The 15,583-nt window shown below is 44.7% G+C and overlaps 1 protein-coding gene across 1 annotated transcript in view; it reads left to right on the plus strand.

Annotated features, from left to right (window-relative positions):
* The first annotated feature begins 1,502 nt into the window (after positions 1-1,502).
* Positions 1,503-15,583, plus strand: part of KCNH5 (potassium voltage-gated channel subfamily H member 5) — a 163,149-nt gene continuing 149,068 nt past the window's right edge. The window contains exons 1-2 of the mRNA XM_054199802.1: positions 1,503-1,590; positions 15,046-15,169. Coding sequence (XP_054055777.1) covers positions 1,518-1,590; positions 15,046-15,169 — 197 coding nt within the window. The 5' untranslated portion in view covers positions 1,503-1,517. The remainder of the gene's footprint in view (positions 1,591-15,045; positions 15,170-15,583) is intronic.

A 15,583-nucleotide genomic window follows, 5' to 3' on the forward strand; every position in this document is an offset into this window, starting at 1 on the left:
TTTTACATCAGCATTCACAAGCTGATTGTAATGGAGCTGCTCCTGATTTGCATTTGTTTAAATTAAAACAGAATCAGACCTTTTCCTTCCAGCAGCTGCTTTTGGCCGCTTGGCAGCAACAGTAGTCCTGGCACTCGGGTTGAAAGAGCTGCTCCTGCAACAGTGCCTGGTGTGGTAGAGCTTTTAAGCATGTGCTTAACTTTAAGCAGAGGAGTTCAGGTGACCTCAGTGTGACTCGTTGGATCAAGACCCAAGCATGGGAAGGAGGAGGTGCTGAAAACAGGCTGGGAAAAAAAAAATATTGATTTTTCCACAGCGGAGTAGTGTCCTCTGGGGGAAACACTGCTGCTTGTGCCAGCTACGGCAGGAGTGTGCAGCACACCGGCATGTGCTCTGCAGGGCATGCTCGTGCCCCGGCAGGGGTTGCCTTGACAAACAGCAATTTTCCGTCCCTTGTTTCCTTCTATGATTCTTTCTAGTCTCTAGCAGCGTGCAAAATTAGCAGAGGCAGGTGGAGAAGTTCCTTCCAGGATTTTACTGTCCTTACCTTTAAAAGCCACTCTCCAAGTAATGAAAAGACTGTAAGAAAAAAGTGGCTAGGTCAAGAGTAGGGAAGAGCTTACAGAGAAATTGGCGTGTGGTGTCTCACTGACTGACTCATCTGCTGCTTTGGGGCTTCGGCACAGGAGCAACACAGAGTGATTCGACTGGGTCACTGAATAAAATGACAGAAAAGGGGGCTCCAGCCCCAAATCTGCCTCCTGTTGTCTCCCCCTCACAGCTGCTCTCACTGGGAGAGGGAGGAATCCTCCAAAAAAATGGTTGATGGCTTCATACAAGGCTGGCATTTTACGTGTTACGTTGCACTTTATGGATGTTATTTGCGGGCAAAATGCAGCCACCTTCCACTATGTCATACAGCATTTCGTGGTCCATCTTCCCCCAAACCCAGGTGCTGAGAACATGGGAATGCTGTCTTAAAAAAACCACTCTGTGGATGAAAATGCAAGGGTTTAGCGTTTTTTTTTTTTTTGTTTTGTTTGTTTCGCTCAGGGCGACTGGGCAAAACTTCGAAGGGGTTTCGGGGAGAGCGGACGGCCAGGGGAGGATGCTCGGCGGGGCACGGCACCCGGCACCACCCGCGCTGCCGCTGCCGCCGCCGCTCATCCCCGCTCGGCTCCGCTCCCTTCCGCGCCGCTCCGCGTGTCCCCGTCCTCCCCCATTCCCACCCCCCCCAACCCCCCCCCCCCACGCCGTCCCGGGGCGGCCCGGCTCCGCGGCGGGGCGGGCGCGCAGGCGCAGGGGCTGCGGGCGGCGGCGCTCGGCGGCGCCGTGCGCGGCGCGGCCCCAGTCCGCGCTGCATCCGCCGCGGGGGCGCCACTACCATGAGCGGCCGCGGCCGCCCCTGCGCGACTCACGGGCACCGGGCGCACCAGCCGCCGCCGGCCCCCCCCCCGCCGCCGCCGCCGCCGCCGCTGCCGCCGCGCACCCCCGGCCCCCGAGCCCGGCGCTGCAGGATGCCGGGGGGCAAGAGAGGGCTGGTGGCACCGCAGAACACCTTCCTGGAGAACATTGTCCGGCGCTCAAGTGGTGAGAGATTCCCTCCGTCCATCCATCGCTCCCTCCCTCCGTCCGTCCATCCATCGCTCCATCCCTCCGTCCCCGCGGCGGCTCCTCGGGGCGCGGAGCCGCCGCGTCCGCTGCCCCGCTGGTGGGTCTGTGCCAAAGCGGCGCCTTCAAGGAACGGGGTCTGCCCGCGGTGAGGGGCTGCTGTGCCCCGCCGGACTCCGCTGCAGGCTGCCCTCCGCGGTCTTTGCCCGGTCCCCTTCACCACTTCTTACATCGTTACCGGCGCTGTGAATTTGTAGCTTTTTTTTTTTAATTTGGTGAGCCGCTTCTGAAAATAAGTAGTCATCATTTTCATTTCTAGTATCCTCTTATCCTCTCCACTCGTCGGGTCATTTTTTTTTTTCCTTCTTGTTCTTTAGTTTCTTGAATAATTGGGTTTGCAACTGTTGTCATTCAGCGTTTCAAAGTCTTTGCAATTCTGTGACACTTTAAAATCTGTGGCAAAGGTACGGTACGGGGAAAGAGGATGAGGGAGTGACTGTGATTTGGATGATGGTAATCTTGTGGCTGAGCAGATTTGTAAAGAACTGTCTGCAATTTGCTCATCTACAGCTCCTCGGTTAGGTGAATGTTTACAGGACTGGTTCAGGACCCCATGGCCATCAAATTATTCCTTGATGCTGGAGTTAATTTTACCCTTTCATCCAATGCAAAGCACTGTACTGTATACGGCTCCATTGAAGTTAAGATGTGGTTGCAGACCATCTCTCTAGGTGTATTAATGTAGGTGCTGCTTTAGGCAAGTCTTCTGGTAGTTACATTCCTTTTTTACATAGTCTTTGCACTGGCACATAGCTACTGAAGCATATGAGTGTTTGCACAAATGGAGACCTCGACTTTGCATCTACTAAAAGGTATCTCCTTGGACAGCCCAAGTTTGGGACGACCCTGCCGTACCAAAGCACTGCTGTGCCAGTGTGCATCTGGGGACATGAATGGGAAAGGTGGGCAAGGAAGAACATTGAGAAAAGCTGCCATATGTATTATTAATCAAGACAGTAATGTGATGTGAAGTCCTGCTGAAAAGTGTTCCCTTCCACCTTTCCATTTCACGGTTCTGGATTTGCCTCACATTTATACTAACGTGGTCTGCTGTGCTGGCTTGAAGTTGATTTTGATGGCAGGTAGTGAATTAGTGATTTGTTGACTTTGCCAGGAGCAGGAGTGGGATGAGGATCTAGAATTTGTTTTAAAATGTTGTATGTTAAAATGCCAGCCTTGTATTAAGCCATTGATCCTTTTGGGGGGGCTTTCTCCCTCTCAGGTTGTTCTGTGTTCGGCAGATGACTCTGTGTCAAGCTCTGTAGCTGCACAATCACTAAGAGCTAGTTTCCCACAATAGTGTATTTATTTAGCAGAATATTAAATGCAAGCTTAATTAATAGGGGCTTATATAGCACTTTCCCTCTGACAATTTCAAAGCGCTGGGTGGAATTTAATTACACTTTGCAGCTCCTTGTGGAAGAAGACACACAGAGGCATTCCTAACCTGTTCGTAGAACTGTGGCATAAACAGGGGCTCGGGGTGTCACCGTTCTTCTCCCGAGGTCATGGGCAAGTTGGTGGCAGAGCTGGGAACACGGTTTGGGATTGCCGTGCGTTTGTGTCACGCTCTGATTAAATCACATGTCCTCCCTGGTGAAAGCTCAGGAGAGCTTTGAGATGTCAAAAACTGAAAAAGCTCAGAAGGCTTTTGAACATTATACTTTAAAAGCACGTATCCCTCTCCAGTTTTTAACCTGGTCTAATTTGGGAGCATAAATCATGCTGGTCTGGTCATTCATTCTGCTTTGTCTCTGCCACTGATGGTGCCTAAGCATGATGCTACAGAGATAAGTCTGCCCCATTGGACAGCAAAGCACAAGTGGATTGGGAATTTGTTTCTAACGCATGTAAGTGGTCAGTGTTGTGCCCTTGAACATGATTTAGTTCTTATTTTTGTCATCCAGGACATAACCTTATTTGTCCTTTATAGAAATAGTAATTTTCATTGGATTCAGCACTGTTTAATCTGAACATAACGGTATCCAATAGAGCAAATCTGGTTCAAGTGTCTCCTGCCAGTGCTTGGTAGAAGGCAAGGATTTGGTCTGCTCGCTGTGTGATGTGTTTTAATACTTGGATTCACCAATTTCCAAGAGATTTTTCACTGACAAGTTGAGGAACGGGATGAAGGAAAGACTGATAGTGGGTTTTAATGCTCAAAAAAAGCCCTTTGATCACCTTTCCTGGTTAGAGAAAACTCTGTTTTGAGATTTCTCACACTTCGGCAATCCCATTGCACTTCTTGACCGTAAATCTTTTCTTAACAACCAGGAGATGGTTTGTAGATAAGAGTTAATATCTTCTGTTAAGCAACAGGTATGGCTGGAAAAAATTAGACAGGTATTTCGGCAGATAGGCTCTTCTTCAGGTGAAATAGAAGCAATGGTTTCAAACTGAAATGTAAGTGGAGACAAATTACTCAGAGTTGCCAGAGAGGGATCTGAATAACAAAATTTATAGACAAACTTGCAATAATTTTAAAATGCGGGAAGTCAGAACTGACGTAGTGGGAAAATGGCATGCAGACTTAGTGTGGAGGCCAGCCTGGCGTTAAAAGCAATCATGTATTCACTTTTCAGCATTATTTACGCATTTTCTGTTTTTTCTTTTTCACCTCGGCTTTTGCTACAAATTAGGTTAAAATAGTGAGAGAAGTGCTCTCAGCGAGATGGCCGTGAGCAAACCATCAAAGATCTGTGCAGAAAGGAATGGGGTGGCTGCGGCTCTTCTGTCCTCTGCATGGCGGGGTGGGATTTCTGGGCTGCTGTGCTGGATGTTCACCTCTCCAACCTGTTTGGGAAAGATGGAGCAACTGTCAAAGCGATGCGAGGGGCCGCGCAGTGTCCCTCTGCCTGGGGAACCTCCCTTTTGGAGGCAACTTTACACGTTGGAGCTTGTGAAGTGTTTTAGAGCAGCAGCGTACTTTGCTTTTTGGACAGCATCAGGTTGCAGGTGGTTCCCCAAGCATTTTGTGGTGGATGGTGTCCCTCAAGATGCTTTGCGAGTTCTTTGTCCGCACTGCAGCCATGCTGCACTCGAGGCGAGACAAAGTCTATGGGGAGATGCAGGGTCTGTCTTTAGACCAGCTGCTGCGGTTGGTAAAAAGGGACAAGCCCTGAGGACACACAGGCCTGTCTTCAGGGTAATCTCAGTGTGCTCTCCGCAATCTTTTTTTCTTTTAAAGTACAGTGAAAATACATCGAGTAAAGGTCTTATCTGAGGCTCACAAAGACTGATACGATCCCACTACAGCCTTGACTGTGCCCTGGAACTTAAGAACACCAGGTGTTTTGCTGAGCTGAAAGAAGTGGTGTTTTGTGAGAGCACTGGGTTAAATCACATTAAGGTGCCTGCCTTTTACTGCCATTAGTATTTCGGACTTTTAATAAGGGCCTGCCTTAGGGCAATGTTCTCTCCTAAGATGTTCTCAGCAGTCTGTGCCCGTTATTACTAATACTATTGGTTGCTTCTTCAGTGCACTCGGAGCTCCCGCTGATACTGACCTCGGCTCAGCATCGTGGAGGTGCAACGGGTACAGAATTGGGCAAGTCTTTAGAGCAGGGCTGGGCTTGTGGCCCTGGCTGGTGTGCAGAGGGATCCAGCGAGCTGAGCCATGCACACAGGGGCAGAGAAATGTGTCTGTCTTGCCTGTCCATCTTCACCCTTCACATATTCTAGTGGCAAAAGCATTAAGCCTATGTTAATAGCATAATTTACTTTTATGGTAGAGGATGAGTTTGGGAAAAGGTTAACTCTGGGACTTTGCGGCAATATGCAATAAAGAGCGCTAACAGTCTGGAAGAGGGGCTTAATTTAGTAAAAGACTATGTATAGTCTTATCTATATGATGAGAGTCATCATTATTGGTTATTGTTTCTGTTGCAATAACTCTTAGAAGCTTCGTCGGGAAAATGGGTCTTTCGGGTCTTTCACAAATGTATTTTGGCACTTGGGCTGAAATCTTGGCTCTGTAAGGCTTACATGGGAATTTTACCCTGAGCTTTAATGAAGCTAGCATTTAATTCCGGGCCTTTTTCAGCTTTGTGCTGCATTCCTACAACACAGTTCCATCAGACAGAGCTTTGCGCCCTGCTGGGTCCCTGTGACTTTGATGGGTGAAAGGATCAGCCCTGTTTACAGGTGACTGTCAAGGCAGGTTACCCAGGAAGGGGGAGGGAAATGAGTGCCACATCTGTAGCGCTAAGAAAGCTTTTCATTCTTATTACACATTTATATTAGATAAAATAAGTGTTTATTGTTTCTCCTGTCCTTACTAGCCCATGTGGCGTACCTGATGTCTTACAGGCAGGGTAACAAAACATTATTGTTCTCATGGGACATGATACATATAAGCTTCTCTTCACTAAATTAAAACAGGCTGCATTTTCATCTGATCCAAATTAAGTTACACACGCTGCAGAGAGAAAGTTCTTTAAAGCAAGTTACTTCAAGTTTACAGGATGTCTGTCATGGGGGATCCTCCAAAAAAAATGCGGACCTCAGCAGTTCCCTAAATCTCTACATAGAGACACTGTAGACTGTGGGGTGAAAGTTTCCATCCTGCAGTTGAGTTGACTGTGGGGAAGTTAGTGAAGGGACGACCGAGGCGCTTATGTCATTAAGGCTTTCTGTGGCATTCAAGGGCACAGGGTTCCTCTTGCCATTTCTATGACTGCAGGGGGCCTGCTGATATGTAAATCAGTGCAAAGTGGACTTTTACACTGAGAAGCATTGCTAGATGACATTTGCGAGGAGTTTTCACTTGCAAGTGCCCCACTTCCTTTACTTTTCAAGTTGGGTTGCTGAATGCTGAAAGACTAAGCATGTCTGAATGCTGCTGAAATTGGGGGTCTAAACGGACTAAAATTTTTTATTTTATATGTGGTTTATTTAAAAAAAAAAAGATTGTGACGGCTCTGTACCATTGTATTAATTCAGAAGCCCAAATAATCCCGTGTCGCTAGCTAAAGGAATAGCTGGGTTTCCTTGAGGTCTGATGAGCTGCCTTATAAATTGTGGGTCTTCTCTTTCTAATATTTCTTTCTGTGTGTCCGGCTGACGGTGGGATGGGGCGGTGGGAGAGACGTTGTTCTCTTCTGGGGGAGGCTTGAGCGCTGCTGAGCGCTTGCCACAAGAGGTCACTGCAAGAGCTGTTGCGTTCCCAGGTTAATGTTTAAATTTGAGAGAGAAGGGAAAACCGGAATTATTGATTTTTTTTTTTTTTTTTTTTTGAGCAAACATCCATTTTTATTTTTTTTTATTGCTGTTGGAAGGAGTATACAGCCAAAGAATAATGTCAGGAAGTTAAGTGAGCTGTGGAAATACATTTAATTAGCTTGTTTAACAAGGTACTGTTCAGTGGTTAACGGGGATTTTAAGTTGTCCATCTGGAAAGCTAGGGGAATAGTATTTTTTAGTTTGATAAAATTAATAGAAGAAGATTTTGGAGTTAGAACTTTGATGAACTGTTTTTCAAAAAAAAAAAAAAAGTAAGTAAGTCTGATACTTGTTTAAACAGCACACTCAGCGACTGGCTATTTTAAATGCCAAGCGCTGGGTACCCCAGACAGCCAGGGCCCGATCCTGCACCCGCACGCGGAAGCGGGAGGGAGTCCGGCTGCTGGCTTCCGAATAGCCCCTTGGGAGACGCACCTGAAGCAGCACCTCGCTGCTGCCTGGGATCTGTCCTGTTGATAGTTTTGCTTCAGCCACTTGCACAAAGTGGGGAGCACGGGAGAGGCGGACCATTCTCTGCCAAAACAGGTTTTCTGAGACGCAGCCAGGCTCTGTGAAACTGCATCCAGGACTAGCTTTGTTTGCAAGAGGAGCTCCCGTGTTTGAACAACTACTGTTACCACAATTTTCTCATCTGGGAACGTGAAGCAAGCACTCTCGTTTGTATAAAGCTAGAAATCTGATTTTTGGTTTGCTCCCTGAGGGTGCCTGTGTGCCTTGAGTGAGAGCTACAGTGTGCTCCAGTTTAAATTTAGTCTTGCTACATCTATGTTGTGTTCTGCATAATTTAATAGAGAACAGATTCAGTGGTGGCATTTAGAAGATAACCGGGATAGGTGAGGATTAATTTAACTCTAGGATAAATGAATGTGTGGAGAGAACTCGTGATTAGAATTGTATGAAACGTCATTTCACAGGCAGCTCAGGGACACTGTCTTGTCCTTACTCTTCCCAGGGTCAGTGAAGTTGGTCCGCAAAAAAGGCAGGGGACTGCACTGTTTGTGGGCTTTCACATTCAGAATGATTAAAGTTAATTTTTTAAGTTTTCAGAAGGCAGATTCTAATCTTTCTTCTTGAGCTCGCTTGCTAAATTGCTGAAAGCTGCTCTGTTCCCAGCTAAGTGACTTACACGTGGATTTAATATTTCAGCCAATACTGTATTATTTGTCTTTTGTTTTGTTTGAGGAGCATTTATTTGGGGCAGGAAATAGATCATTTTAGCATAGTCAGTATGGTGGCATCTTGCTCTGGATTAGGTCTCTTTGCATTTTCATATTATGAGTGTTAAATAAAAACAACGCTGGCACAGAAAGGTGACGTAAAGAGTTAGTCCTTTGAGAGATTTTTTTTCAGGCAAGCAACGCTTAATGTGCTGGATAAATTGAATGACACTGATGTTTTGCATGCTTTAAAGACACCGGGGAAATAATAGCTTTGTTAGAAAACAGCAATGTGGTTTTATAGGAAGGAGTACAAAGTGCTGGTGGAGGTTGCTGCTTCAAGCACGACGGTTTCTCTGCAGCCGCCCCCAGAGCTGGAGGGATGTTGGTGCCCATTGAGGCTGATTTCAGAGGGCCGTGCCCTCCAAAAAAGGCTTTAGGATTTGCTGTTGTGTTCTGTGGGGATGCGGTACCTCTTGGGCGTGTGGTTGGAGTTACTGTAAACACCACCACTGGAAATATGTGTTATCGGGGCCAAGACTTGCTCGGGAGAGCTAAAAGAAAATTAAAAAAATGAGAACATGTTTTAGGACCCCCGCCCCGACACACACACATCCCCCCACAGAGAAGCCCCACGAGTTTTCTGAGATGGTCTAAACAAGACTGCAGCAATATGCTGACCCTATGTAGAGAGAGTCCTATAAGGAGAGTCAGCTGACAGCAGTTTAAGTGGTTTGGGGCTTTTATGAGACACCATTAGCAAAAAAGGCAAATTCCAGACGTTTCACAGAGCCTGTCAAATCCAGGCTGCATTTGCTCTGCAGTGTAAGGGTGGTAATTCTGAAGGACAGCTCTGTGTAAAGTTGCTTGAGTTAGGAGTTCCTAGATGGAAACATTGCTTCTTTTTATTATATAGTGATTATTATTACTTGTGTTCTGCTACTGCTTCATTTTTAAAAAAAAAAATCTTTTCAATGGTGGCTTTTCTAAAAAGATTAATTTCCTGTTTTCTTGGGATGAGGTGGAATTCTGAAATGGTGATTTAACCAATTTTGGTTACAAGTGGTACCCAAGCATTCTTGAGAAAAGATGATTAGAGACAACGTTTCTCACTTGGCTAAGCATATCTCCTGGAATGATTTAGCTGTTCTTGCTCTCCTGTGATTACATAACATGAATTTTACACTGCTTTGGGCATTTTGTTGGTTAAAAAAAAAATTGCTTGCACACTGTGGTCTCTTTTTTTTTTTTTTTTTAAACAAAACAAGGCTCAGCACTGCGTTGAGTATTAGCTGCTGAAAGATAGAGTAAGATTAAAGGCTTGCTGCTCTACAGCATAGGCTGTCTTTGTACAAAAGAGCCTTTTTACAAAATAGAAGTGCAGCAACAGCAAATACAGTGCCTTTAACAATTGTTTTCCTCAATTGTGTTTTCCAACCTGAAATTTTGCTAACTGAATGCCTCTAATATCCCAGTTCCTTGCCATTGGTATTAAACCTTGTAAATAGGAGAGTTATATTAACTAATAAAAAGCCTGATGACTTCCTAAGAGGAATCTAGGAACTCTGAGGCGGGCGAGTCTGCTGACTGAGCCCTGCTTCCCTGCACTCTTATAGACAGACGCTGGTGTTGTGATGTGTTTAGTCAAAGAACTTATGTAACCTACAGATTTGGGCTCTCTACAATATATGAGAAAGGGGGATGGGTGGAAAAAATGATTGGTGGAGGCAATGACATCAAGACAATCTTAGAAATAATAAAAATTGACTTTTATCTCTAAGGAAATGGGAAGTGGAAATGCATTTTCAGTGCATCGGAGAAATCCAAGCAAGGATGAATGCGTTACCAGACTTTTCAGGCTAATCATCATGCGAGTTTTGAAGTTAGCTGCACGTTAATGTTTTCAGAGTATGGGATACCACCACGTGGTAATCTGGATCACAGTTGCACAGAGTTTCCTATACTGGATCAGACCATTGGTCTGTCAGATTTACTGTCCCGCTTTCAGCAATGGCCAGTGCCTAGTAGACCAGGGAAGAAGTTCCCCGCCTCCATAGTAAAATACTCCTGAGATGGGGTGCTGCTGTACATGGAGAGAGAAGACTTCCCTTTCTGGGCCACAGCACAGATATTGCACAAGTTTTAGTTACCAGTGTCTTACTGCGATCTGGATTTATGCATTGTGTCTTACTGCGATCTGGATTTATGCATTGTGTCTTACTGCAATCTGGATTTATGCATTGCCATCTGTAACTTTGGCTATCCTTAACAATCCCTGTTGTGATACTATTCTTTCAGTGAAGTCATGGTATACCTAAAAACTGAGTAAATTCAGGTGTTCTGGTGTAGGTGTAGTGGCTCAGTTTGGTTTTGTCCAGTTATTAGTAGATAAACTCTGTTAAGAAATACTTATCCTTGAGAATACCTCCAATATAGTATGTTCTTTAAAAAAACTAGCTTGAAGAACGTAGCTCTTGTATGTTGAATCCAACAGGAAGACAGCTGTGGAGATCCCAGTGCTAGTGTCCTTGCTGTGCTCATCACCCTATAATTTGCAGATCTTTTGTTGGCTCCTTTTCTTTTTCTTCTGAAGACGGCGCGAACTACCAGTCTTATCTGTTGAAGGCTAGAACAGGAGAGGAGAGCTTGCCTCTCCCATGAAGGGAGTCCGAGCCTGGGTCTGTCTTGCAGAAGGCATCTGCCCTGGGCAGTTGGTCCTTCACAGGTGGCATAGCAGGGCTCATGCCCATGCTTTAGAAAAGACTGATTGTGTAAAAGTCCTTTGGCTCACTCCAAAAAAGTCCTTTGGCGTGAACTAACCAACATGGAGTGTGGGCCATCAGGGGAAGGGGAGGACCAGGAGTGAACCTGGCCTGTGACGATGGAGGTGCACTCAGTGCTCGCCTGCAGCAACGCTGGCAGGGCATGTCCTTGGGCTGCCATCGGGTGAACACCTGTGGTCTGGGTGCCTTTCCTCCCTCCTGCATGCAATGAGTATGGATGTACCTCAGAAAGGAGCAAGTCAGTTGGCAGCCTGTAGGCAGGTCTGTAGCCCACTTGTCTTTTGCTATACCTGACCTGCTTGAATGAAGACTTCGCTTGTGCTAAGAGGCTGCTATGGGACTTCACCACAGAGTCACCGCAGCAGAGCACAGCGGGACATCAAGGTACCCTTGGCTGAGGGTCATTGCTTTGGAGCTGCTGGCAAAGGAGGCCAGGAGGAACACACAGCCAGTTGTGTTTGGTGGGGAACAGGTTCGCCTTTGGTGTTAGGCTGCCCTATGGCAACCGGAGATGGAGAGGAAAGGAGGTTTCTCCAGCCCTTGTCTCTTACACCAGCTTCTAGCAGCCAGCTGGAAATTGAACAGAGTGGGATTTGCTGTAGTCAGACAAATGGAAATCTTAACCCAAGACATGACACAACTGTGATAGACCTTTCTTAGCAAGGAAACCACATAATCGAGTTGTAGGAATACGGAAATCAGTCATGCAGATGGATTTAGTCCAGGACTGACTGTTAGGACCTGAACTCAGGGGAGGTAACTGCAGAAATGGACTTTCATGAGTGGTTAGTGGTGATGATGTGATATAAGGCAGTCTCTTCTCCAACTACACAAAACCCCTAGAAACCCTAAGGTTGTATTCTCTACTAAGGAGTCTCTGTTGTTGACCAAGGTTAGGCTCCAAAATGGAGACATATTGGAGAACATACAGGGAGTCACAGCAGAGGACTCAAAGCAAAAACTCCTCCATGTCCCTTTGAACTCTGCATTTTTAAGAAATTATGGCCAAATAAAAAGAGGTTCTGTCAGTGTCCTGTCATGCACTATACAGTTGGTATGTTTACAGCTGACTGTGGACTAGCTAATATAAAGTTAAATCTGCCTGGAGTTTCGATCTGGACAAATTGTAGAAATAGTGAGGTATTAATATGTGTCTTGGTTGGAGAAAATAATGTGACTCCTGATAAAATGTAGGGCAGGCATGGAGTCCTGTGGATGCTGTGACTTAGGTGCACAATAAAACCCAAGGGTCAGACGCTGACCCGTTCTTCCTTAAATTTTATCAAGCTGCTCACTGAGCAGTGGCATTAATGAAACATGGATTCCTATGGCTTTGTGCCTGCAGTGAAATTCATTGGTCTCTAACAAGATGCAAACATTGATTCAAGATTTTTCTTCAGTTGGAATGGGACGCACACATACATATTCACGTGCTGAGCATGGATGAATAAGCCTTATTTACTTAGGAGACAAGGGTAAAAAAGAAGTCAATTAAGTAAAGGAAAATTCATGTGGACAAAAGAAAACATAGTCTAATATGTGGTCTGGTTTCTAGTATATATACTATATATCTGATCTAACCTTACAAATACTACTATCTACCAAGGTACTTCTAGTGTATATTTTTTCTAATTTTATGGGATTTATTTTTGTTTTTAACTGTCAATAGTTTGGCTTTATGTTTTTTTCCCTCACAAGTTTTTGGTGGGTTTGATAAGTTTAGTGAATGCCCTATCAAGTATTTGGAGACCCTCAGGTGTAAAGAAGTACAAAATCCATAGAAGACAACCATTAAATGCTGTATATTGGCTGCTGGCTGCAACACGCATCTTCTGCTGTGTACTCTGTGTCCTGAAACAGTTACGTGGGGGGAATACACAATCAAGATTATGTCTGTCGGACAGGGAGGCTTGGAATCAGGGTTATCTGCTTTTGGACTGTGGTCCTCTGGGGAGCACCCAGATGTGCACAGCATCCACGAGTGAGCGTGGTACTGCAGTCTCTCATCACCCAGGTCCTGCCCATTGTGTCTAGATACGCGAGCAAAACTTTGGCAAAAGACAATCCTGTAAAGAAATCTCTTTCCAAATCTAACCAGAGGACTTGCAATATTGGTTGTTTCCCTGTGGGATGGGAAATTAAGAATTGCTTACGCCCCCATCCTCTCCAGCTGCTGGGATGCCATGGTGGTAGGGCGGCTGCCACAGGGGGAGCCTGGTGGTTTTAGGGGGCTGGTGGTGTCTCCCCTTTGCCAAACTGGAGAAGATGCAAGGTGTTGGGGGGGACATCAATACAAGGGGATGAGCTCCAGCAAACCCTTTGGTTTCCGGGGATTTAAGATGCCCCCCATGTTCTTCTCTGCGCTGTGCTGAGGAAAGCTGGGCTGAGTCCCCAGTGCAGAAAGGGCTGCGGAAAGCCAGGGGGATTTTATGTAACGCTCAGGCGTTACTCCATGCCTCCTGCTGCTTGTACCGAGGACATCTCCCTTTGGGTAGGAAAGCAAATTTTTAAAGTTGGCATTTCGGCTTAAGAATATTTGTGAGACGGATTCAAATAAATTCTTTGAGTTTAAAAGTGTTAGATTTCACAGAACCTAGACTTCTATTTCTCACATTGGTTGGCTTTTAAATATTTTTTAATCTGCTTTTCTATAGAAAATCCAATAATCTCCAGTTTATTTATTTCCAAATTCATGCTTATAAAGAAAAAAGAAAGAAACAGTATTTTTTTCGTTACACTTTCCTTGTTCAACAGAATAATGTTTGCATAATGTACAATCCAGTCACGGTTATAAATAGTCTGAGAAGGGCACGTGTAGCTCATGCAAACCCAGCATCACTTTTATGTGAAAATTAATGTGTGCACCTGAGTATATATCTGTAAGTAATTGCCATAACCATTCTTTGGCTATTACGAGGGAAAATTTGTAAAAATCTCCTTAAATTTTTTTTTTTCCCCAAGAACTGCTGAAAGGAACATTTCCTCTAATTTCTGTACAGCAGTGATTGTTAATAGTTATATTTTAATAGCTTTTTAGCATCAGTGAATGGGACCAGTTAGTTCCATAGCTGCCGTCAAAATGAAATTGAAAACTAACAGTAACAATAAAGAAAACTCTGAAGGTCATCACAGACTACAATTTGAGAACCTCTACTAAGTAAGAATATTATTCCTGAAACAAATTAGGAATGTTTACGGTGTCGATGTACATAAAATCCCACAACATTGTGTTTAAGCAAAATGGGTATTTCCTTCCTTGGAAATGCTTTGCTAAAAGCAGGGATGGAAGAATCTTTCTAAACTAGTGAATAAAACTATTTTAGGACTAACTCATAATGCGTTGGTGCCAGTCCGTGCGTATAAACTGTAGGCACTGACTGAAAGAACAAATGACTGAAGCGATATTTAAACCTGAGTTCAGCCTCCTAGAAATAGTCCCTGCCCATGTTTTGTATTTATAGCAGTGGATGCATGTTACTAGGGTGAGCCAAACCCACCTATTTGCATTTTTAATAGACTGCCACTGAAATCCAATACCCATTTTGTGTTATTTCAATGTGTAAGTCCCTTTGGCACTCGTCAGTTCCCCGATCACGCCGAATTTCCATGTGGGTCACCTGCTATCTGCCCTCCCAGGCGTGATGTGGCTTGTGGCGTACCATGAGATGCGGTGGCCACATCTCGCCCCTCCCCAGTGGCTCCTGGCGCTCTCTGTCCCTCGTCCCAGGGATGCTGGCTGTGTCCTGCAAAACAGACTGGGACCTGCCAGGAGGAAAAATACACTTGTCTTAAGCAAGAAAGTAATCATTGGCATTGGGCACACATACAGGTCGGCATTGAAAACTCAGTTTGCAAGTTAATTTAAGGCTGATTTCAGGATATGTATAAAATGAGAATAAAACATCATACCTTGCCCAGATGTTGTGAATAAATGAATTCTTTCTATGTTGTTAAAGTGTTGGTGCTTATATCAGTATTTGGCGGTGCAAGAAGCTACTTACATTACTAGGAGTAATCCTGTTGCATAAGGATTTCTTTTCTGATGCCCATTTTGATTTCAGCTCCCTCTGAAACGTCATGATAGAAATCACCATTATGAATAACTTTGCATCTGCTGTGTAACACACAGAGGATTTCAGTGTACTTTGCCACTGACAACAGCCCTTTCTCTGTTTTTCTCTTTCTCTTTTCAGAATCCAGTTTTTTGTTGGGAAATGCTCAGATTGTGGACTGGCCCGTAGTTTATAGTAATGACGGTTTTTGTAAACTCTCTGGATATCATCGAGCTGACGTCATGCAGAAGAGTAGCACTTGCAGGTATGCCCACTGTCTGTCTCTTGCCACTCGATGCATTTGTAAAATTATAATCTGCTGTGAAAAACAATGAGGTTTTGGAAGAAGGATTGGTGTAAGAAAAGCATTGTTTTGCAGAAATTAAAGTATCGAAACAGGCTTTAAATGAATGAAACCCACAACTTATCCAGGACATGGTAAAGCACTTAACCATGTGTACTCAGTTAAGCACATTGTTGACTAACTTCCAGTAAAATCAATGGTTAGTTTCCACCAGGATTAACAAATTACTCAAATACTCAATGTTAAGTCCTTTAATAAATCTGAAGTAGTGTTTAGGATCCTGTTAGACTTAATCCTAAATAAAACAAAGCTAAATTCCAGTTGTTATGGTTTATTTTTTTAAAAATTTTATTTAGAACATCTACAAATTTAATA

Source organism: Rissa tridactyla, chromosome 4 (genome assembly GCF_028500815.1).
Source record: "Rissa tridactyla isolate bRisTri1 chromosome 4, bRisTri1.patW.cur.20221130, whole genome shotgun sequence".
In the NCBI taxonomy this organism is placed as follows: domain Eukaryota; kingdom Metazoa; phylum Chordata; class Aves; order Charadriiformes; family Laridae; genus Rissa; species Rissa tridactyla.